General features: G+C 33.2%; 3 protein-coding genes across 5 annotated transcripts; 1 reads left to right on the plus strand and 2 right to left on the minus strand.

Annotated features, from left to right (window-relative positions):
* Nucleotides 1–1,621: 1,621 nt before the first annotated feature.
* On the minus strand, nt 1,622–20,257 carry ema (C-type lectin domain containing ema). Of its 2 annotated transcripts, none has more exons than XM_074183341.1 (11): nt 19,814–20,257; nt 18,362–18,501; nt 18,153–18,301; nt 17,872–18,101; nt 15,665–16,386; nt 13,108–13,447; nt 12,899–13,025; nt 8,338–8,476; nt 4,449–4,762; nt 2,050–2,492; nt 1,622–1,886 (listed from the first exon to the last, which is right to left on the minus strand). In XM_074183341.1, exons 1-11 carry the CDS (start codon nt 20,023–20,025, stop codon nt 1,736–1,738), a joined length of 2,967 nt encoding a protein of 988 aa, XP_074039442.1. In that variant the 5' UTR covers nt 20,026–20,257; the 3' UTR covers nt 1,622–1,735. The 2 variants fall into 2 exon arrangements, with proteins under 2 accessions (XP_074039442.1, XP_074039436.1); XM_074183335.1 differs by having other exon boundaries at nt 8,326–8,476.
* On the plus strand, nt 10,974–17,471 carry LOC141485802 (uncharacterized). Of its 2 annotated transcripts, XM_074183347.1 has the most exons (3): nt 10,974–11,184; nt 11,246–11,317; nt 16,887–17,471. In XM_074183347.1, exons 1-3 carry the CDS (start codon nt 11,103–11,105, stop codon nt 17,048–17,050), a joined length of 318 nt encoding a protein of 105 aa, XP_074039448.1. In that variant the 5' UTR covers nt 10,974–11,102; the 3' UTR covers nt 17,051–17,471. The 2 variants fall into 2 exon arrangements, 1 of the variants encoding a protein (XP_074039448.1); XR_012467474.1 differs by lacking the exon at nt 16,887–17,471 and having other exon boundaries at nt 10,974–11,188; nt 11,246–12,685.
* Nucleotides 20,258–21,049: 792 nt separating the features above from the next.
* On the minus strand, nt 21,050–23,040 carry LOC141487484 (uncharacterized). The gene is made up of 3 exons (XM_074186576.1): nt 22,080–23,040; nt 21,196–21,896; nt 21,050–21,142 (listed from the first exon to the last, which is right to left on the minus strand). Exons 1-3 carry the CDS (start codon nt 23,038–23,040, stop codon nt 21,050–21,052), a joined length of 1,755 nt encoding a protein of 584 aa, XP_074042677.1.
* Between the last annotated feature and the right edge of the window lie 1,735 nt (nt 23,041–24,775).

A 24,775-nucleotide genomic window follows, 5' to 3' on the forward strand; every position in this document is an offset into this window, starting at 1 on the left:
TCGATTTCAATATTTTCCCGTTCAATTGGTATGTGGGATGATACTGGAAATATTGAAAAAATGTCTTTATATGGAGCCTGTTGTTGATATTTAGAATACGCGTCATTTTTATTTTGTATGAAAAATTAAACAAAAAAAAAGAATGTGAACTGATAACTTCCCCAATAAAATCAATGAAATAAATTAACACTAGATGTTTAACCGACCAAAATGAACATGAATTGGTGCTATTTCACTTCAATAATATTTGATATTCGAATTGACTTTTTAGAGTTGATATTATCTTCCGTCTCATTTAAATAATCTCAAAATTTGTACATCAAACCATATCATCAAAATGCGTGCCATCTCATAATTTAAGAGAAGCTGGAATTCACTGTGTGGGCATAAATCTTCATTTCAGTTACCCAGTCGGGCAGTACACATCAGTCTTTCAGACTGAAGTGTATGCAATCTTGCAATATACAAGGAACATTAATTTGAGGTATTAACAGATGGCCAGGTTGCACATAGAGCACTGAAGAACTGAAAAGTAGCATTGAGACTGATCTGGAAATGCCATGAAGAACTGAGGAAACTGGTGGAGAGAAATAAATTGACTGTACAATGGGTGCAAGGACACTCAATCAACGAACGAGTCGAGTGTGCCAAACATGGATCATGAACTCCATATATAAGCTGATGGATGTAGCCGTTACTACGTGGTAGGAGATCATAATGAAAAGAGAAATGAAAATTTCTGTTTTTTACCACTAACTGCAGTAACGTTAGTTACAATTAAAAGTGGTAAAAAAGCATATAAATTTTCATTTCTCTTTTCACCATATATAATTCCCGAACCAGCTGTGGGTGTATCAGAGTCTTTCGTGCAGGAAAGTAGGTCTATGAGAAACATGGATAGTACGAGTAAAACATACCAGGGAACACACATGGGAAATTGTTTATGAAGGGACTTCCGAGAAGACAACCGAGGAACTACTTCTACAAAGCAGGGATTGGCTCAGAACATCGGTATACTGCCCCGTGAGTTGCCTACCTGAACGAAATGAGGCTGAACAACGGAGACCTTTGCTACAGGCAATGCAACAAAGAGACAGAAACAGATCGTTACATTTCATGTGAATGTCAGGCATTGGAACACAGGACGCAAATAATTTACGTACAACCTAAATTATGTCCAGAAGAATATGACATGTATCCAGCAAGGGATTTGTATAAACTAGTACAGGGCACTAGATTGGAATGGCTGTCATGAAAAAGATGCGAGAAAAACTTCAATAAGTCAACGAGGCTGCAGTATTGCCGGCGACTTGGGAGAAACGTACATATCACACGGTTCAGAAGTGGTAAAAAAAATTTGCAACATATCGTATATAATATATATAGTGGGAAATTACTTGCGACAAATCTTCCAAATCGAAGATGTTGCACAGATGCCTGATGGTTTTACTTCAACTCTCTGCGCGGCATTAGCTGGGTTAGTTGTTTTTTTTTCGGTCGGGTATCTGCCACATGTACCTACAAAGTCGTAGGTCTACTGAGAGGCAAGGGGTAAGGTATTTTCACCTAAACCCGGGAATGTCATCCAATCTCGTTTCTGATACATATAATAAACAATGAATTGGTAATATCATTTGTGTTTAATAATTTATTTACATATGATATTTCAATTTACAACAGTGACAAAGATGTCCAAATATACCAAGCTATTTACAAATAGTCTTCCAAATGACCATTATGAATCAACACCATCTCCATTTAGTTCATCAGCAATGAATGATGTTTCTTCTGATATAGATGCCGCAGCGATCACTTCTTTAACAGGAGTTTGATTTCCATTAGAAGTGGACGGTTCAGTTTCAACAATAGTTCTTGGCGTTTGTGGCCTTCAAAAGCAGGAGATTAATAATCAAAAATGCGATTCGAACAATTACATTCTAGAATCTAGAACAATTTTGTTTATCTAAATGAAGGAGTTCATGCGACAAGATTATTAATTCACTTTTAGATTATCTACTGAAATTCAACAAATCAAAGATAAAATAATACCTTGGAACTATTGTGATCTTTGGCGCCATATCAATAACAGAACTGGGTGCTTTTTTGATTAATTCCAATGGTATTTCTTCTGACCTAGGCCTCGGCATTCGAGGAGACCCCTCTCTTGATCTAAGCCTGTTTGTCGAGTTGTCACGTGATTTGAGGTCTTTTCGGCCATTGTCTTTCTTGTTGGGGCTATCTACATCTCTGTTCCTGCGAGTTTCATCTGCTCTGTGTATTATTCCAGGTGAACTTTCTCTTCTTGGTGCTGCAAAACCAGGGCCTCTTGAGATATTGAATAGGGGTCGATTTTCTCTACTGCCTCGAATGGTCGTCCTCCCAGTATAGGAACCCTGACCTGCAAATGCTGGGCTTGGGGGTCCTGATTGTCCGGGAATTTCCAGTAGACGAGCAATGTGCTGCATCTTTTTCTGACGAGCTTTTATTCTCCCCTGAAAAGTAAACATTCTTCATTAGACAAGCCGCAAATTATTTAATTTTTTATCCAAATAAAAGATGGAATATATAGAGAATTGAAATGTAACCGAAAAGTACTCTTATAATGAAAAAATAATATTACATAGTTGCAACCGAAGATTGATATATACATATATATACATATATATATATATATATATATATATATATATATATATATATATATATATATATATATATATATATATATATATATATATACATACTATACAAGTATAGCTGAGGCACCAGTCAATCTAATAATAACACTGATGATTTTCAAACAAGACTCAACCTCTAACGGAAGCAAGAAACTCTTTGGAAGGTTCGAAATAGATGAACATTTCAACCTAGCAGACCACTGTTATAATATTCATGCAGTCATTGTTCACTGTGGTTCTGGCGTTGAATGTGGTCATTATTACGCCTTGGTCAAAGAAGAAACGGACTGGTTTAAGTTTGACGATAGTCGTGTCACGAAGTGTTCTGGCGATGCATTGAATTTATTGGAGCCTCTGGAGAAACCCTACATTTTGTTTTATGAGAGAGAGGACATTGTTAGATCAAGATCTTCAGATGATGTGGTGCTGCAGGTTTTTCCGGGTTTTCCTGCAGCTGAAAAAGCAAATGCGCCACTGGAATCAATGAAGTCGCCCCGGAGCGCCAATTAATTTTTATTATTGTATTTATTTTATTTTTATCGTTAGTGAAACATAATATATATATATATATATGTCACACTGTACATAAAAAAGTGTTATATCAAGTGTTTATGATTTTTTAGAAAAAGGAGGTGAGGGAGTGGGGGAGGGGGTCATAAATAGAACGATTATAGAATAAATAAAATATGTCTAAAACTGTTGACATCGGTACATGATAACAGATTTTTAGATGATTTTGAAAGTCTAGAAATAGCAAAGATGTGACATGAGAACCATGAACAGTGACAAAGGTCCCATTCCAAAAATCTCTCTGTTTACCTTTTTATGAATCAATCTGTTAAAATTCGAGGGAACAAATTCTAGCAAATGTATACCCGAAATCATTGATGTGTGTCGGAAAATGAAAGTGTACACTGTTGTATATAAAGAGACCAGTTTTCGCTAGGAATTAGTGTTACTCATCTCCTATGCCAAAGGTTCCAGTTGTTCCTTTTACTATAAATGGTTGCCTAGCCAGTTGGTGTTAAAAAATCAACTCATCATTTATTGGGGCACTATATGAATTTTTACCTATCAGATCCTCTGCGCTTCATTAGAATACATCAATATGATTTTCTGTCAGCTTTATGAATATTGGTCAAGTTTCTTATCTGAAAATATTACTCATAGGATTTTCTGTGGGCTACATAATATTTTGTGTTCCGAGACTCAAATATATCAAAACTCTTGGATCTCTTTGTAATCTCCTCATAATCCTGCAAGGCCGATCACTGTCCCTTCCTTCCCATTTTGTCTTGTTTTGTTTTGTTTGGTTTTCCAGTATAAGAATTTTTTTTCTTTTTTTTAACTTCCATCTTCATCTACATTCTCATACTTATACTCAACTACTGCTGTTATTTGATATATGTTATTACACTATTTGAATACCTCATCAACGAGTGGGAAAAAAGCACAAAACAGGCGTTACACGCCTAGGTGTATTTTGTTCCACTCCGGATGAGTTTCAAAACAGAGCGATATTATTTATATTAAGATATACCTATTGTATTCACCAAGGATTACTTTGTGTATTATTAGAAATTCTACTTATTTTTCCGACATTCGCTTTGTATATTGTTAACTAAATGAATAATTAGATAACCTTGAAATTGCTTCATCAGCCAACTGAACTGTAATAACTGGTTTTGTTCTTGTTGAAATAAATTGATTGATTGAAATTGATTGATTCTAAATAACCCACATCATCAAATTCACTTGCAAACTACTCACCTTAGATAACCTTTGTTTAGCAGCCATGCACCGGATGTTATCATCAAACACAAACTTGGCATTTAGTAATGGCACCCTATTCGTTGTAGCTCCAGATATCGGCCTGTGAATAGTGATGTGCAAACATCGAGAATCATCCTTGTCTCCAGTAACTTCAATGTCTTGCAAGAACCCTACCAATTTCGCTACACCCCACCCTAACCGTTTCGTGTCGGGTTCCACAAGAATCAGTTGAAGAATATCGATCACTAAGAACCTTCTCATTTTGGTGCCGTCTTTCCAAACTACAGTGCAGGCGATAAGATCAGAGTTGTCTACAAAAAGAAATATTTTCATGAGGGATTTTGCTAAGTTTGGATGCCACAAGATTAGGTCAATCACTAGTGCTTGATTTTGGATGTTTAAAAGCTATGTTAGTAACAATTCTACTATGAAGAATATGGATGGTATTTCAGCATTGAAAAAATATTTTGGTAAATTAAAAGAGTTCATATACCTAGATTATATTAGTAAAAACCATACAGATTATTAGGAAAGAAATGAATCGTTCAATGTGTAATTTTTTTTGTAGTGTGAATAAGTAAATTAATAAAAAAGCAGTTTCAACGTTCATATTCTGTAAAAAATGTACTTGTATATCTTTCCTGGAATTTAATCCTTTGCTTTCATTTCAGATGGAATTCTCAAGATATTTAAGAACATTCAAAGAGGTTAATCTCGTGGGGTTGTATACTCAAAATGCGCTCAGAACATATTTCTAAATTCAATGGTCACCATTGAATAGAATAGAGTAAGACGAGAATGACAACCAATGAAGCACATATTAGTAAGAAGTTTAAACTTGAAGAATAATACACTATTCTGTCTTACATATGTCAATCAACAGCTTTGATATATATCATATTTCAAATTCCCTTTGACATCAATCAAAAATTTTTAAATAATGACATCATCTATAAATAAAATGAATTTTCAAAGAGAATTGTTGTATATGAGTGAATTGGCCGATACTTAATGAAAATCCATAACATGTCATTTTAGTGAAACGTTATAGAGTATTAATGTATGGATATTGTACAGGGAGGTAACAAAAGGTAGGTAATAAATTGACCACACACATTCTGGGGTCAAAAATAACTTGATTGGATATAACTCACCCTACTGCAAAACGAAAATCAATTTTTTCCAATAGTTCATGAACTATTCAACATTTTGTAATGAAAATGAATTCATGGATCTCTTATCGTAAGAGCATCTTTTTCATATAAATTCACAAAATCTGTTCTGCCCATAAAATTTTAGGGGATATTGAACCCCTTAAACCCTGCGAACATTTCCATGCATTACGATTAAACAAGTATTATAAGACTGTAGGTTTAATACATAATTTTTAAATCTTTTTGTCACTTACAACTTTTTCGAAAAGCCAGTTGTTAGTGAGATGCAGGGTCTTTTTCATTATCCTTTAAAAATTATTCAATTGGCTGTTTAACACTTATAGTTCCTACAGATAAATAATATACAGTTACTTTAACAATTACTGTGTCTGTCTTTAAAACTGTGTTTATGCTAACACATATACATGTGTTCTGAAATTACCAATGAACTCTTCAATTTTTATGCCTCTTAATAATTCAAAATTATGACAAAACTACAGATATAATGGCAATATTCAAATAAAAATAAAATTTTGTCTCGAAACGTTCGTTATCTTTCAATAGGAATCCCAAAAAACACATTTTTTTTTCTGAGTGATTTAATTAATCGTTAATGATCAATTATTGTGATATAATTAAATCACTCTGTGACAAACATCAAAATGCATGACGTCACTTGTTCACAAACATCACTATAAAAGACTATGTCAATTGTCAATATTATCTTATAAAAATTTCCTGCAATTTCTTTGAATTTATCTACGATTTTGAAATTTTCTCCCATAATGGAAAGTGACTTCATTAGACAAGGCAAATTGTCCAATTTTGCAGATAATTGTTTGGAGGTGGTAAATTTATTCATAACAAAGAGCAATTTTGACCTTAGCAGAATTTACAAAGAACCTCTTTTGATTAATATACTAGCTATACTAACTAAAATACTACTAAAACTATTTTGAATAAAACGAATACAAAAGTCACTGTGTTCACTTTCAAACCTCAAAATTTCCATTCACATCTTCGAAAACTCAAAAAATGATGGCGTTCACTATAAAAAATCAAACAATATTATTTAAAGTAAGTACATCCAAATTATCTGAAGGGAAGTACATTTTAGATTCTGTCGACACAAGTGCCGAATCTTTGCAACTTGGCTCAATCACTTTTCTTCCCATTTTCCATAAATTGAATGTGAATGAATAACTTTTTAGACATTTCAATTATAGTATTTGCAAAATGAGGTATCTCATAACACTTGAAAAATTCAGAAAGCATCTTTCACTAGAAAAAATGCATACAAATGTTATATCGCCTTATCAGTTTACCAGTGTTTGGGAACATGTGACGTCGCAGAGGTCAACAAGTATCAGCTTTTTGGAGCGAAATTTTAAACGGATTCTAATAATAATAATTGTAATTTATTGAACAAAATTACAATTTTGTTCAACTGGCTATCAACCAAAGTCCTTCCACCCGTGTAACAAAATTGCTTTGAAATAACATAGCTTATTTTACAATATAAAAAAATTATATGGATATAAAAATGAACCAACAAAACAATTTCATTGATAAAGTTGTGTTAATTTTTCTAACAGTGTTTCTGTTGGGAACGGATTCTAAATACACGATTTTTGAATCCGTTTTCGAGTATATTATTATTGTTATAAAAAAATTGAATATTTTGGGTTATATTATTATTGTTATAAAAAAATTGAATATTTTGGGTTATATTATTATTGCCATTTTTCAGAAGATATGTTGACTACATTTTTACTACCATTCTGAAAAATAAACAATTAGAAATATTAGACACTTTTTACAGCCTTCATCCGAAACTGAAGTTCACTCTAGAAATGGAAGAAAACGACTTGTTAGCATTTCTAGACATTAATATTATTGAAGATGCAAACCGAATTTCGAAATTACGTGCCAAATTTACGTTGGTACCAGTCATGTGGGTATGACTAAAATAACTAATGGAAAGTCTCCATCTCCAGCTCTGCCAACTGTGCTGATAAAAATTTGAAAAATATTCTCATCAACGCTGCTTCAGAACTAACGAAATTTAATAATGAATTTTATTTAGGCTGACTACAATGAAAGGTTGTTGAAAATAGTTGAAAATAAATTAGTAAATTTCATACTCTATGATTAAGTTCAGGGAAGTTATTCAATAATCTTCAGAAGACATCTATGAATTTCAGTCATATCTTGGAAATTGTTTTAAATCTGACTATAAGTAACCACAAAACATTTTCTTTATAAAAAACAAAAAAGTGGAAACCCATGCATGACAGACAATGATATGCAAGTAAATTTGAAAAAACTCCCACTAAATTCAAGAACAAAATACTTGTAAATCAATGATATAATTGTAAAATATAAAAAATGAGAATGAGCAGGAATTTTTTCAAATCATTTATCATAAAAATTGACGAAGGATTTCTGGCTCCAATGAAAGAGATCAATAAATTGAAAGAATTAAAGTGTTCTGAAACACTGAGTAACTCTTACCAAAGACGTTCATATTTATTCTGCTACAGAAGACAGAAGCTACCTTCAGTTCATAGTTCCTTTGTCAATTTTCATTGCCCACACCAAACACAGTAAAACAAAAGCAAAGCGAAAATAAAATATAATAAACTATGAAAACGAAAGGGCGTTCGAAAATTTTCAACAAATAAACTAGTGATTGATCAATGCATGCGGCTTTGACACACAACGAGTTATACTCAGGTCCAGCGCTTGATCGATCTGCACGCAGCTCTGCGGGTTCGTCAATGGCAATTGGGTTTCTATTTCACCATTCAATGTTAGCACCAAGTTCCTTACCAAAAAATACACCCGGATAGCCCTTCTGGCACGTTCCACCTAAAAAAATGCTAGATGTAATTCACTTGATAAGTGCATAATCAGGAATCTCTCTGTCAAATTAATTTATATTTTGCAGCCCTAAAGTTGGAAAAATTGATTTTAACAGAAAAATTAGACTAAAAAGGTTCCACTATGATCAACCAGTTGATGTGCACTTACTAGAGAACTATATTGATATATGCTAGGTGAGGTTAGTTTTTACTTTCCAATGATTATAAAAAGAAAGTAAGAATATGAATTCAAATAATAAAGAAATCAGGCTAAAAAACGTATGACCAGTATAGAAAAATAATAAACATTCAAATATTTCATATATCTTACAAGACAACATAAACTGTACAAGAAAATAAATATTTGCCCGGCTAATATCACGTAGGATATTGTACGTATATCTCCTTGATACAGTTTTCATGATTTTGATTTAAAAACTGTACAAATAAAAAGCATTTTGGAAGGAAATTCATCGATGATGAATAATAAATAATTGAATGATTTAGAATTATTTAGAGTCAGTTACTTGAAAAGAAACGACTCCGAAATTAACAGATAAAGCGCCTAAAACATATTTCCATTTTCTACAAAGGTATCCAAGTGGTTAGGTTTTTCAAATAAACGAGTATTCGTGTATTATAGGACCAAGTCCGAGATAATTCTTCGTTTACCCTAAAGTTTAAAAATGTAATGAATTTATTTTGGATTCTGTCAAGCTAACCTTACAGAGGTTATAACCAGGACTCCAGATGACGCTGGCAAAACTCAGTCTACTATATAAATAAGCAAATTATAATGATTTAATAGCTTCTTGCTTGTTGAAAGTTTCAAAAATCCTGTCAATGAATCCTATCATCCTGTTACATTTGTTTATGGTATATTCGCAATGTAAATTGAAACTCAATCTGTTGTCGAAGATGACTCCTAAATCCTTAATATAGTTGACCTTGTCAAGATTTTTTCCAAGTAAATGGGCTTGTGTCATGATTTTTGGTTTATAATTCACTTGATAGAAATTTTGAATTGAAAAACAGTGCACTTTGTTTCATCTCTCTAAGTACCGTAGTTTTCCCGTAATTAATTATTAAAAATCGAATTTGGTAGGGTGGTGACGTCACGACCCTATTCCCGCTTCTTGTTCGATTGACCAATAGGAACAATAGAAATAATCAACATTGCCAAATCGTAAAATTTACGGAGCCTATAATTATCAATTTATTTATGGAAGTGTATATGAACCCTTTAACGTTTCAATTAATGAAAAATTCTACACATGAAATAAAATGTATACGAAAAATCATGTTTGGAACTGTAACTATATCTAAAATCAGTACACAAATTTCAAAGATCACAAAATATTTACCTAAACTATGATTTTATGCATTTTTTAATAATATACAGTTATGAAAATAAAAAAAATATACAAACTGGATTAAGAAATCATTTCGAATATTCAATTCATTCTACAATCCTCAATCTGTACAATTGCAATTTATTATGGAAAAAAAAAAACGATTTCTACATGCATACCTCTTTCTAATATTGCTATTAAATTCAAGCGTTATAGGCTCGCTTGGGTAATCTGTGGAATCTTCCAAAACTTGAGAGAAAAGTTGAATGAGGTCAAATATAGACAGAATTGATTGTATTCGAACTGATCTAACAAAAGCTTCAGAGATAATACCATTAATCATATGATAAAATTTAATGAAGTAAAATGAAAAGCATTCGATTTTTTGCAAAAATATTAATTCATTTTCTTTCATACTTTCAGCAACAGTATTAACTCCAGATAAGACTTTTTGTGGAGAATACTTGAAGTTGAAATGAAAAACTGTGTCACCAAGTTCCATATTTTCGTTAAAGTTACTTTTTAAATGATTTCTATAAAGTTTTGGAACCTATAAACCAATGCGCTTTCTGTTTTCTTGTGCCTTTCCGCATAATTAAAATCAGCACAAGAATGCACCATATTAATATTCAAATATATCTCTAAAACACTTTTAAAACACACACAAACTGAACTCAATGAAAAAACGAATTGTTTCTACGCGAGCTGTCAGATAAGAAAAAGTTGAAACTCAATGTTGCAAAAACAAGCAGAATGGATGAGATATGACATACATTTTCAATGCCGAATAAACTAATAAATTGTGATATGGGTACTACATTTTCCTGTAATTATTCATTCATTTTTTTAAGAATAGAGCCAGCAAACAAATAAATATACAATAATAAGATCGCTAGAATCCACGAATTAAGCATAAAAATGGACAATAATATTTGCCTTGACAACTGATATAGTACAAGTTATATCTAAATATGATTCTAAATAGAATTTAACGAGTTGTATTTTCAAATGGTTTTCGAATGCTCATGAACCCTAATAAAATAAATCAATTATGCATTCATGCCACCCGCCAAAAATAAGAAATTCAACGTTACTGGTATATTAGCCATATTGTCATCCAGTCACCCAGCGCTCTCTGTAGTGTATGCGACAATGTGCTCTTTCTACTGTCAATGGTTTCCACACATAACTTCGTATTTTTGTTAAAATAATTTCAAAATTAATGTTGAGCCTAGTTTTGTTAAAGCTGACTCCAACAACTTACCGAGAGTCGATTTTGAAATGATCGATGAATTCTACTTGGAAAATTTGCAATACTTTGGTACCGAAGAACGAAAAATTGAAACGGTAGATGGTATATTTAGTAGGTCATTTCAGACTTTGTTTTTTATGGATGGAAAGTTTTTATTTAATTTTAATTTTAGCTCGGCCAACTAAAGAAAACCATAGATCTCCTAGAGTTTCGTTTTTCGGAATACTGAAAAACTTTTTGTCTGGTATGGATAATTTGTTTTTACAACTAGGTATAAAACATATTTAACTATTATGATGGTAGTAATGGTAAAATTCAATCCAAAAATAACCTGAAAAAATATTTTTCGGAATGTAAACTAATGACACGGAATATGCAGCAAAATAGGCACCTGTCGAGACCTACCTTTTACAAAAAATAAGTTGTTTAATTAGATAATTGTAACAGTTGTATTCACACAGAGTTGACAACAAAAACAACAAAAATGGCATCTGTCAAATTGGATCATCAGATCCAATTTGTTTTCTTGCTTTTCGAATTGTTTTTTTTTTCTGTAAATATAAAGAGATTTTGGAACCGATTAGGGTTGATAAGTATAATATACCCCTAACTTGAACAGTGTATAATCAAATCAGTATCATTTTCCATATCATGAAACAAGTCAAATTGAATCAAATACTGATTTTTTGTAAATGAGACAGTCGAACATTCAAGTTGAGAAACAATCTGTTACAGTTGCAATATTGAGCGAATCGATAAAGGTCAGATTGAACGTTTAAGCAGTTTGCGTTTGACTTTATTCTTGAAAATATCTTTAGGTCGTCTACGTACAACAATATTTTGGAAAATTTGAAGTTCTTTTTCGTCATTGACCATATCATCATCACCATCCATTGATCAATTGATGACTGAATACCCAAATTGTCCTAATTCATTTCCTTACGATTTTTTTTGTTCCTCTATGTGAAACAAAAATGCTTGGACAGCGAGTTTCATTACCTTAAGGAGCTATTGAAGCCTTCCAAAATCAGGTTTTTGAGATTCCAACTTCACAGTCAAAAACTTGATTCAAGAATTGGCTTTTTTTACTTTTTGTGAAAATTTAAATGGTTAAAAAATGTCTAGTTTAAATCTAATAGGCCTAGAAAAATGTAAAAAATTATATCAGTCTTGAAAAATCAGAGTCACATCGAGATCACTTGTTCTACTTAATATTGAATCTTTATACATCTATGATTTCGTTTTTGATAACATTTTATTGTGAGATATTCATAAAAAGGTTCACACAACCATACTCCTAAAGAAGCTATTGTACAATGAAACATGTGTTGCACTTTTGTAAACAATTTTTTAAAGAAAATATCACAATGAAGTGTTACTTCAATACGTTTGTCACGGATTCTCATCAAAATTTGTTTTCACACTCTGACATTACTTTAACAACTTCAGTGTAATTCATGCTTCGGTACTAGAGAATACATTAAGGATTTCAACAGGTCTATTCTGTAACTCAAATCCAGATTGTTGCTCATTTGAAAAACATATTTTTTCAATATTAATAATAAGTTGTCACTGAACACTTGGTTTTTTCACTAGATATATTGTCATTGTTACATGTGTTCGAGCACCAAACTATCTCATTGCTCATAACTATTTTGTTGAGATGAAGAAACAAATTATGAATACTTCAAAAGATCTGCCTTTAGTACGTCAGCTATTTTAAAATACGATTTGAATGTTGCCTGTTCTGATTTAATTTGAAATAAAGATTTATCAATATAATGATATCAGAAATGTTTTATTGTGTTTATTAATCATTTCTTACCTCTCCACAGGGCAGTCTTTTAGTAAAATCAATACCAGTCATAGGAGTTCCAGTTGGAGGCAATAAGATTGCACTATCCATACATAGCCATTCGACATTAAGAGAACCTTTAGACATATCACAGTATCTACAAAAAATAATTAGGAATATTCTAAAATGGAGATTTTTTTTTATTTTATTATTAAATCCAGAAAAATTAAGTGTCTTACTCATGTTCGAACATATCCAAAAAAATCTCTTCGCTTTTATAGAAATTCCTCAATAATGCTGTACTCTGGGTTTTGGCAGTATCAATCGTTAATTTATGTGACTCTAAAAGGATATTTTTCCCATCACACATCACAAGCTGGACGAATAACTTAAGTGATAATTCCAAAGTTACTAGTCTGACTCTGCAAGATGGTTGGCACGAAAATATTATGATTTGCAGCATCTTCTCCACCAAATAACTATTGTACGTATATCGAACGTCTTTTGACGATGTTGAAGATTTTGATATGAAACATTTTTTTGGCCTCAATACTTGCTCTGTGATATCTGAGGTGACACCTGAAAGAGGGAAAGAAGGTATCACATCAAATGACTGATTTTTTGAATTTGTATCAACAGTTAAGGCATTTGGTGGATCTTTAATATATTAAAGATATTCCACATGAGTCTTTTTCGTAATCCAACACCAGACAGCGCTGTTTCTACCCGCTATCGGTTTCATCAGTGGCACTAGGCTGAATAACAAATAGCTGGACTCATCTGTCCTTTCTCTTTGATATTCGTGCAATGAGTCTTCTGGCGATCTCAAAAGTGGCGCCTTTAAAAGAGGAGATGTCATAACCTCTACATACTCAAGCTTGTCCTTCAAAGGCAGCTGAGTTCAACAAATCAACACCACTGCCTGAAATTGGATTACAAATGTCTTTTTTTGTCTCCTTTCAACATGACACCTAATATTAACTGAATTCACTTCAAATTATTATATAAGAGAGTAAATAAGGGGCTGTCCAATGTAACAATTTGAAGTAGAATTCAGGTAAATGTAAGGTATCATAACAAGTACTCATTACACTTATAAATTAGGAATTGAGCCATAATCATAAACTAACACAATAACTAATACTTCGAATTCATTGATGACCCACATTATCAGTAAATAAAAGACCTAGGTTAGGTTAGGTCCAAAATGAGTGGGTCTATTCGAATCTCCATCGCAACCCGCAAGGGTTTATTGTGGCTCACATATATTCACACTCGACCAAATAAACCCAGCTTCTTAATGAAGGCGATTACTTTGTATGGTGAGTGGTCTTTCATGTCAGATGGTAAGAGTACGGCTCTGCTGAACTCTAAAAACCTGATTCGGTCCCCAGCGAGGCAGGCACAAAGTATGTGCTCTGCTGTTTCATTGTCACACACACTGTCTTCCGACAGTCCGACTCCCTGCATATGATGATTCAAATGACAGTGATCTGTAAACCTGGGGCCGCACTGCAGGATGCTAGATGGTCGCTTGGAGGGTGGATGGTGGAGGGACAATACATCCTGGACGCAGTGAAATGAAGCCAGTATCCAACTGACAGCGGAAAAGTAACAATCATGTCTCTCTCTAAACTTGCGAAAAATTTTTTACTAAGTTCATATTCAAGAATTATAGTGGCAAATAGTTTTTTAAAAAAACCGTGGGTGCATACTTACAATTTGAGGCGTCAACAGGACGGAGAATTTGTGAGAGTCTACAAAAAAATTGAGACAACACCCTGACAAATTTCATTTGTATTTAAGGATGTTAGTTGAGGCATTCGACCTACTTTTGAAGTTGACTGAATGCAAATTGCAAAGAACTTCAGAGAAGCTATATCAGCAGTGTCGTCAAAATATTTGAATTTTTCCCTAATGGGTCTGCTGGGTCCCAAATTGCCTTCTTTTGTACACAGAACTTATTATGCTTTCCTTCCTAGCTAGGCTAGGAAGGAAGAAAACACGACTGATTAGGTTGGATAGACGCCTGGCGTACCTTTGGATGGTTTCTGGAGGTTAGATGGTGGTGGGGGGCCACTGAGGCTACCGTCGTTCTGTTACTCACGTTTATAAACAGCAGGATGTTCGCCAGGCAGCTATCTACCATCCACCATCCTACCAACCTTCCTGCAGTGCGGCCCTAGCCTAAGAAGGCTTGTTAGACATCATGGTTCATCTCTACTGTAGTCCAACAATTATTCTGATATTTGGTTTACAGGTAGGCAAAGTTGCATCATTGAAACAGTTCATTCAATTTTTTTTTTCAATGTGTTTTAACTGATGATAACATTCGTCTATAAAAATCTAGGTGTTCCTTAAGGATTTATCAGAGGTACGTGGGAAAATTTGCCAAAAACTCTAACGGTTTATGAAAGTTGGGATATTTCAACAATATGAACGAAGTATATTTCGAATTAAAATTCTTTCAGGAGGTGTATTTTCAATATTAAACATAAAGGCACTCAACAGAAACCTAACCTAACCCATGATACATATTCACAGATCTGCCTCCCAACATATTTCACTAATAATTCACCTGTCTGATTGCCTGCTTGGCAACTTTTATCTATACTTATAATTTTTTATGCCTAAGTGATTTTTGGTCTTTAAGTACATACTGTGTTCTATATACAAATTGTCCACACCTCATGACCTGAGGTGTATGTATTTTTTTATATAACGCAGTCAATAAACATCTATCTATTTATCTATCTAAATCTCCCTGAAAATTTCAAGGTGATGGGAAATATTTACCTGAGTTACTAGCCATTGCATATAAAAGACAAAGAGCAAATAAAGAGGTGTAATCGTTTTCTGTACAGTCCAGCGAGTCATAAACAGTTTCCAAAAAAGGATGGTCTATCACTGCAGCCACCCCATCTGTCGGACTTGTTGCCAACCTTTCTTTTTCTTCGTCTGTTATATTCAGGTTAGTTTGTTCGTCTACAATATTCTCCTTAGAACTACAACTATCTTTAGAACTAATATCACTTGTAGCCTGAGCACCAGCTTCGTCTTCCAATCTTTTCTTTTCTTTTTCTTTCTCATAATATTCCAACAGCTTGTCGACGCCGCTTTCGAAAATAGTTCGATCTGTTTTCAAAATTATCCAAGCCAGAGTTTGTACTAAGGGCGAGTGAGTTATTATCAAAAATACTTGCGACAACAAAAATAAAGCTACGACACACGATACCTTGCCGTTTGTAAGATCGTGAACTTTTGGACTACTGTTCTGCGAGCCTTTTGGAGTTAAGGACGATCTACTCAGATTTTGGGACAAAGCATCGATAGCTGACGTTTTCTTCCTATTTGTTGATAATGAGTATATGTACAGGGGAATGAGCAGTTTGTGTAGCAAATGGTCGGTTAATACATGATTAAGATCTGTTATATTCAGACAAAGAATGTCATTCAGATAGTGAAGATGATCCAAATGTTCAGCTACCAAGTCCGAGAGTCTGTTTTGAGATTGATGACTGAAACAAAATTAAAATAATATAACAATGATGGTGTATACTCAGTTTGTCTTGATCAGAAATATGGTGCTATCGAAGTTCGAAGTATTTAATTCATTTTACAAACCGAAAAATATAAATGTAACCATTTCATAACATTATAAAATACAAGCCAGATAATGTAAACAAGAAGAAAATGTATTTGATAACATTGATGAATTTTTAATGCAACTTTTTAATCAAATATTTCATATTGTTGTTTCTTTTTGTTGTTGTAGTGGTGTAGTAGTATAGTAGTGTTGTATTTACATATTTAGTCTTCATTATTTGTTTGAAGGTGGTTGACAATGTTTCGTGGTGTATTTCATCAGTTCGGACTTCCATTGTCTTAATATGTTATAAATTGATTTGAAATCCCTGGTTGTAGATCCCTGGTTGTAGCTTGTATGTTATTTCCTGGTAATTTGAATTTTTTGTATTAATTAAATTGATATTTTCGGTTAATCTTTTATTTTTTTCAGGGATTTCAAATCAATGGAAGACAATGGAAGTCCAAACTGATGAAATAGTCTTTATTATATTTATAAACATGTACTCAGACAGAAGAACAATACTCCAGGTGTGGTCGGACCAGCAAACAATAAAGGGCTTTGATAGTAGTTGGGTCAGTGAATTTGTAGGTTAGCCATCTGATAAACCCTAGCATTTTCATGGTTTATGGATAACTGTGTGTATATGTAGATTGAAGCTCAAGGTGGGATCAAGAACAACCCCAAGGTCTTTTATTTGATTTACGGACTCTAAGACATGACCATTTGAAGTGTAATCAAAAGTGTATGTGGCATTCAAGTCCATGCCATTTATGGAGCACCAGTTTGATAGATTGTCAAGGTCAGACTGAAGCCTATGGGCATCCAATGAGGTTTTAATAATCACGAAAATTTTAAAATCATCTGCAAATAATAGTGCTTTGGCGTGCGAGAAGCAATGAATAATGTCGTAGGTGCATCAGATGCAATGCTGTAAACCCGATTGGTTGAAATTGGACCAGTCTAGAGAGGTTACCTTCTTCAATTAACTGCGATTTTTTTTCGCAGCGAAAACATAATTTGCAATTATTTTCAGCTTTGGTGTGAGAAATCTTTAAAAATATCAATTAATTATGAGAAAATAATTGCTATTCAGATCCTTGTTGAGAAGAATAATTCAGGTTGGTTTTGATTATTTTATATTAGAATTGTGCAAATGTTTAGCCTTTTACAAACAAAATAATAATGTAGTAATAGTAGATAAAAAACAATAAATTGATTGATTGAGCCATTACTACATGGTAGAAGATCATCCTGAAAAATGGGAAATGAAACTTTCCATGTTTTTTACCAGTTTTACTAGTAACTATCGTTATTGCAGTTTGTCATATATAGACATTTTCAGATGGATACAATAATACAATGAACATAAAAAGATTCATTTCTCATTTTTCAAAATGCAAAACATTCTACTTACTCAGCATCATTCCTCACACAGAAATCCAACTCTTGTATATGTTTACCAATAAACCAAACAATATTCGAGAAATATGGAGCAGCAGTTCGGTCTCTAATGAAAGCAAGCATGCTGGCATCTTCGACCTTATAGACATTCAAAGTTAATGTTCTCACTGCTATCCTAACCATGGATTCTGGATGATTGAAGAATTTGATAGCTTCGGTGTATAGTGGAAAATCATTTGTGTGCTGGAAATTTTAACATATATATTACATGCTCTGAAAAAAATTCTCACAAACCTCATTATAAAAAAAGTGAATTGTATGGGCATTGAGTTTCAAGCTGAGCGTCTTCAGGAACGAAATGTAGTAAGCCATTACTTCTTCATCAGAAAAGTCAAATTTATGTACTATTATAGAGTTGACATGATTATTAGAAAGAAGGTAGTCTGAAAAAGGAATCAAATTACTCTGTTTCACATGCGATGTTCCAGTAAAAAAATACTTACACAATGAAGTTTCGTTTCTTATATTTTCAAAAAGAATGTTGAGAGTTTGTAAAAGCTGGACACATACAAAGCTGGATCCACCACTTCTTTGCCTCATTATCCGTAAAAAAAATGATAGCATATTTTTTTCCAAAAAGAAACTGTAAAAATCCAAAACAACAAATTATTTAAACAATTTTTTTTGGATATCTTCAATGAGCTTCTATATAGATCTGGAAGAGGGTTTTCAATGACTGGTTAAGAAGACCACGTATTTCTTACTTTGCTTATTCAACATTGAAGGTATACCAATATTTTGCAGAAATAGTTCGCCTTTAGAGATATCATAGGTTAGCCAGTAAAATTTGTATATAATAACAAATCAATTTTCAATTGTCCAACACATTATAAAAATAGATATTAATTGTGTTGACAAAATGGTTAAAGCTTTCGTGGCCGAGGTTTTCAGTATCACTATTTTCCGGGTTTGAATGCTGTCAATTTTTTTAATTTCTTCCTGACGTTTTGCTGGCACGAGTAGCAAGCTTCTTCAGAAGTTTATACATCCTGAGTTAATCTCCGATGATTGGATATTACGGCTGCGTAAAGCGTTTATATGTTGACTCTGGTAAATTTGTGCAATAATACCTGTACCTAGATTAGGTAAATTGTCAATAACATTCGTTGACCCTTTTCTACCTGACTGACCTGACTGACTGTTTATGGGGATGCTGCTCTAGGTAAAGCCAGAATCTACGAGTGGTTTGAAGGTGATGTTCACATGACAAAAAAAGAGGTGATGTTCCTTATCTTTTCGATGGCCAAACAAATTTAACATCAGTTATTCTTAGCATTTATGGGATTGTACAACTCTGTACATTTTTCCAATGTGTTTTCTGTTTATTCTACAAGTTTTTCAATGCTCAAAGTGAGTTCCTGATTTTTGAAAGGCAATATTTTATTGTTTAGTTTTTAACACAGCATGATCTATTTAGATTTTAGCGACTATAGAAACAAATTATTTCAGAAATTAAACTAAACAGGACACAGCCAACAATGTTTTGAAATTTGAAAATTATTAGGTTAGATTATCCCTCATTTCCACTGTCCATGTTCTGAAATGAGCCATTTCATTTGCACACTAGTAGAAAATTTGCTACAATTGAAGTAAGAAAGTATAAAGTTGGCCGACTTCTACTAGTCACTTGATAATTGTTAATTTTTCTGAACAAACGTGTCATACATTGGAAAGTGAGAATTCAACTTATATTAAATGATGTCACATCCTAATTATTACTTGCTACTTTATATGTTTGTGTGTGCATAAATTCACCATTAATTGATACTGCTGAAGTTATATTTTCACATTCACATTTCATGTCCATGAATTTTAGTTGAAATGTATTTCTGGCCTGAACTTTGCAACAGTAAAAACTGTGAGCTTCAATAAAATCTATATATCCAATTACTTACTCAAAGACGGATGAATCGTTTTGGTCACCCCATATCAAGATTTCTGCAATTGACCTCAAAGATTCAACCAATAACCCTCGATTGTGTTCCGAAACTGTTTGATTTCTGGAAAGTACATTGTAGAGATACTTCAGATGTTCCAGAGAATGCAAATTTTTGGGACGACCCCAACCTCCAGCAAACCAACTTCTACTCCTGAACATTGTTTGCATTTATTATTTTGATAAATCCAATTTGGTAACATCTGATTATAATTCTTTGGCAGATCAATCTTACTGAATAACAATTTCGTAATGTTTATCGGTTTGTAATCGTCTCACAATATCAATCCTGTCTTTTTTAATCATATCAAAAGCCAATGAAACATCATTATTTGAAAACATTTCATTTTCCGAATGTCCACAAAAACATTGGTTCTCTTCAGCTGATATTTAGACGTTGACAATTGACATTTGAACATAAGACGAAATTATAAGGCGTAAAGATCGAAAGAATCCCTTAGGACTTGATAGACAGAATATGGATAATCAATCAATCAATCAATTTATTCATTGTAAATGAAACATTACAACGTCGTTATTTCCTTAGTATTAAAATTAAAATTAAAATACGTATACACAGAGATGCACAGATCAAAATAAAATAAATAAATATATACAAAATTATCATGCACATGTAAACCTACAAGAGATGTAGTACATGTATTATTCATTTATAAAATCTTCTATTGAATAGAAACATTTTTCTATTAGGACATTTTTCAGCCAGATGGAGAATTCATTCGAGTGTTTCTTTTTTGCAAAGTCTGGAATTTTATTATATAATTTTGCGCCCCAATAATCGCATCCTTGCTGTGTTTTCTTCAATCGATGAAGAGGAACTTGCAGTAGATCTTTATTTCTGGTATCATAAGAATGATTGAGTACATTTTTTGAGAACATCTCTGGATTTGCGTGAACATATTTTAGACAACTATATATATATGCACTGGGAATGGTGAGAATTCTTTGTTGACGAAAAGCCTCTTTGCAGCTATCTCTATATACAAGTCCGCATAGAATTCTGATGGCTTTTTTTTGCTGAACAAATATTTTGTTTGAATCAGAACTTGTGCCCCACAAAAGGATTCCGTAAGTTGCTATGCTGTGAAAGTTTGAAAAATAGGTTATTTTAGCCGCTTGATGTGTTGAAATTGTTTTCATTCTCCTTATACAATATATTGCTGAATTAAGCTTCTTACTCATTTTGCTTATTTGTACCTTCCAATTTAGTTTTGAGTCCAGATGTATTCCAAGGAATTTTAGTGATTTTTCCTCTGTATTGTTTTTGCTTGAAATCATTAGCCTTTGAGTTTTTTCTTTGTTTAGCAGGAGTATATTTGCCGTAAACCAAATATCTGCTTCGGCTAGAACTTGCTCTGTCTGTTGTCTTATGTCACCTTCATCTTTGCCTTTAACTAGAAAAGTTGTATCATCTGCATATGTACTTGATGCATAAACCTTGATATTTTCGAGAAGATCGTTTGTGTAGATGATAAACAGAATTGGCCCTAAAATAGAACCTTGAGGCACTCCTTGAGTTACCGGAATTGTCTGAGATAGTGAATTTTTCCACCATGTCGATTGAAAACGATTTGACAGGTATGACTTGAGCAGTTTATACGAAATTCCTCTTACTCCATAATATGATAATTTCTCTAACAGTATTTCATGGTCAACAGTATCGAAAGCTTTACTCAAGTCACAGCTTAATATCTGGGAGTCCTCTTGATTATCAATGGCATCTATGATTTTTTGAATAATCTCTATCATTGCTGTCATTGTAGATTTTCCTTGCTGATATCCATGCTGAGAGCTGTTGAAAAATGCTGAACTGTCAAAGAACTGGACTAATCTCTTTTTGATTACCATTTCGAAAATCGTTGATATTACTGGTAGAATTGAAATGGGTCTAAAGTTATTTGGAATATCTTCCCCTTTTTTAAAAACTGGTATAACTTTTGCATGCTTTAGTTCATCTGGAAACACCCCTTCGTTTATGCATTTATTGATTATTAATGCAATAGGTTGCGCTATTACATCACCTAAGTCCTTCAAAATTGTGGTTGAAATTCCAAATATATCTTCAGTTCGTTCACGTTTAATTTTATTTAAAATTTGTTTAATTTCTTTTTCATCCGCTTCAGAAAAATAGATTGATCGGACATTATCTATATTATTATTTCTCAGCATTTCAATAGAGGGAACATTGATTTGTCCTATTTTACTTGCTGTTTCTGATCCTACCATTGCAAAATAGTCGTTTAACTCATCAGTCATGAGTTTAGATTTGTTGATTTTTGTAATATTCGGTGCAGTTTCAGACTTAATAATATTCCATATTGCTTTAGTTTTGTCGACAGCCTGTGCAATGTACTCTTCATTATACCTCTTTTTTCTTTCTATTATGTTTCTATTATAATCGTGTTTGTACTGAACATAAGCTCTTTCTGATGCTTCATCTGATCTTACTTTCCTTATTGTGTCTAAGGCATCCAATCTATTTTTCATCTTTTTCAGTTCTTCAGTGTACCATTTTGACGATTTTGTTCTGCTTTTATTTGTCTTTTCTTTTATAGGAAAACATGATTCATATATTGTCAGAAATGCCTCATGGTAGCATGTGTAGGCTGTACAGGGATCAAGATTTTCAAGTAATGTTGTCCAATCCAATTCTGATAATTTCTTTTTGCATTTTTCAATGTTTTTAATATTTATGTTTCTCGCTGTCACCATGTGATTTTTTATTCTTTCATCTTTTTGAGACAAATTTAGTATTTGTCCCATATGATCTGACATATGTAAATTTACTGTTTGAGAGTTCGTTTCAGAAATTGTGTTTGTGAATATGTTATCGATGCAGCTTTGAGATCTATATGTTACACGTGATGGTTCTACAGTTGTTTTATGTAATCCATAGGATGACAGCAGATCCTCCACAGAACAGCATGTGTTACTTTCAGTCATGAAATCGATGTTAAAATCTCCCGCTAAATAAATATTTTCCATATTATTCGTTCCTGTTATAAATTGCAAGACTGAGTCCAGCTGTTCTAAAAATATATCGATTTCTCCTTGTGGCGATCTGTAGAGTGCCAGAATTATTCCATATTTTGTTATAACTCCAACGATTTCAATCTGCATTTCAATTGAAAAACCTGCCACCTCTTTCATTTCTCTGTACTCCATATTGTTTCTGAGAAGTATCATAACCCCCCCATGTATGTGATGTGTTCTAGAGTAGTAAGTCCCCACAGTGAAATTTTCAATAACTAAGGTATTTATTTGCCACTGAAGCTTTTTTCTCTCAAATAATTGATGTGGTTCTCAAATATCTAAAACAGTGAGTTAAAATAGTCTAAAATCGTAACTTGACAACACTATAGATATTATAACGTATACAGGGTGTCCCTGGACTTCCTCTTTTCCTCTCGGGAATGTATAGATGGGGTCAAAATATCACCAGTACTTCATATAACTTTTTTTCCTAAAAGTCTTCGTAACCAAGTTACGGGCCCTCGAAGTTATAAAATGAAAAATGTTTTTCTTTGATAACTTTTCAAGTGAATATTCAAAATCATCCAAATTTTGGTAATTGACTAAACAAATGACTTCCTTCGATGAGCTTTCATGCAGGAGTCAGTTGTTTTGCTACAAAGTCAGGAACGGACTACCCCGATGGTCCACACCCCAAAACTTTGAAATGACAGATATTTTTCAACAAATTAAGGTTACTTGGACAATTTCATCAATAAAAGTACTCGTGTGGAAAGTCGATCGGAGCAACGAGTCTTGATAAAAATGTAGTTTCACTCGACGACATCAAACCCGCTCGTCCACCATTATTTGAAATGAATAATTATCAAAGCAGAAATAATAATGATAACGTTAATTCAACAACATTTATCCTGAGATGTCTACCATTATTCGAAAATATTAGTTTTTAAGGAAAATGGAAATGATAGGTAAAATGTTCATAACGAATTTTTATAATGCAAACACGTTTAACTAACGAAACTCAAGAGCCTCAAGAGCAAACAGAAATGAAAAATCCGCTACAGAAACTGCTCGATATGACCACCTTCTCTCTCTATACATTTTCTTAGTCGGCGAAGACACCCTCTCTGTACTTGAAATAGCATTCCAGGGTCGTTTCGTATGGCTTCACAATGTAATGTTATTCTATTCAACAATGCATCTCTTGTGTGAATAGGTGTAGCGTAAACAAGGCTTTTTAGATGCCCCCACAGAAAGAAATCCAATGGATTTAAATCTGGAGACCGCGATGGCCATGAATATGGCCCACCTCTACCAATCCATCTATTGTGGAAAATATGGTTCAGATGGTCACGCACAATCAAACTAAAATGAGGAGGAGCGCCATCATGCATAAACCACATATCTCTTCGGGTTTGCAATGGAACATGTTCCAAAAGTCCATTCAAATCGTTCTGAATGAACTCCAAATAACGTTCTCCATTCAATCGGTCCTGTAGAACGAATGGCCCAAACATTCACGTTGAATTTCCGTTGGTGTTTGGTTTGCAATATCCCATGGGGATTTTTTTCGGCCCATATATGGAGATTATGAGAGTTGATAACTCCATCTCTACTGAAACCTGCTTCATCAGTGAATAAAACTCGATTAATAAAAGTCATATCCTCTCTTTGCCTATCCATGAACCAATTGGCATATTCCAGTCGTGCTGGAAAATCTTGAGGTGTCATGGCATATACCTTCTGGATGTGAAATGGGTGGAGCAGTTGTTCCCTAATTATTCTATGAATAGTGGACTTAGATGTATGGAACTGTTCTGATAGATTTCTGATGCTCATTGAAGGATCATCAGCGACGGCTTCCAAAATATTTTCCTCCAATACAACGGTACGTACAGTCCTAGGAGCGCCCTCACCACCTCGTTTT

This window comes from Leptinotarsa decemlineata, unplaced genomic scaffold (assembly GCF_025532065.1).
Source record: "Leptinotarsa decemlineata unplaced genomic scaffold, Ldec_3_MD MMD2_P_RNA_scaffold_2, whole genome shotgun sequence".
NCBI lineage: Eukaryota > Metazoa > Arthropoda > Insecta > Coleoptera > Chrysomelidae > Leptinotarsa > Leptinotarsa decemlineata.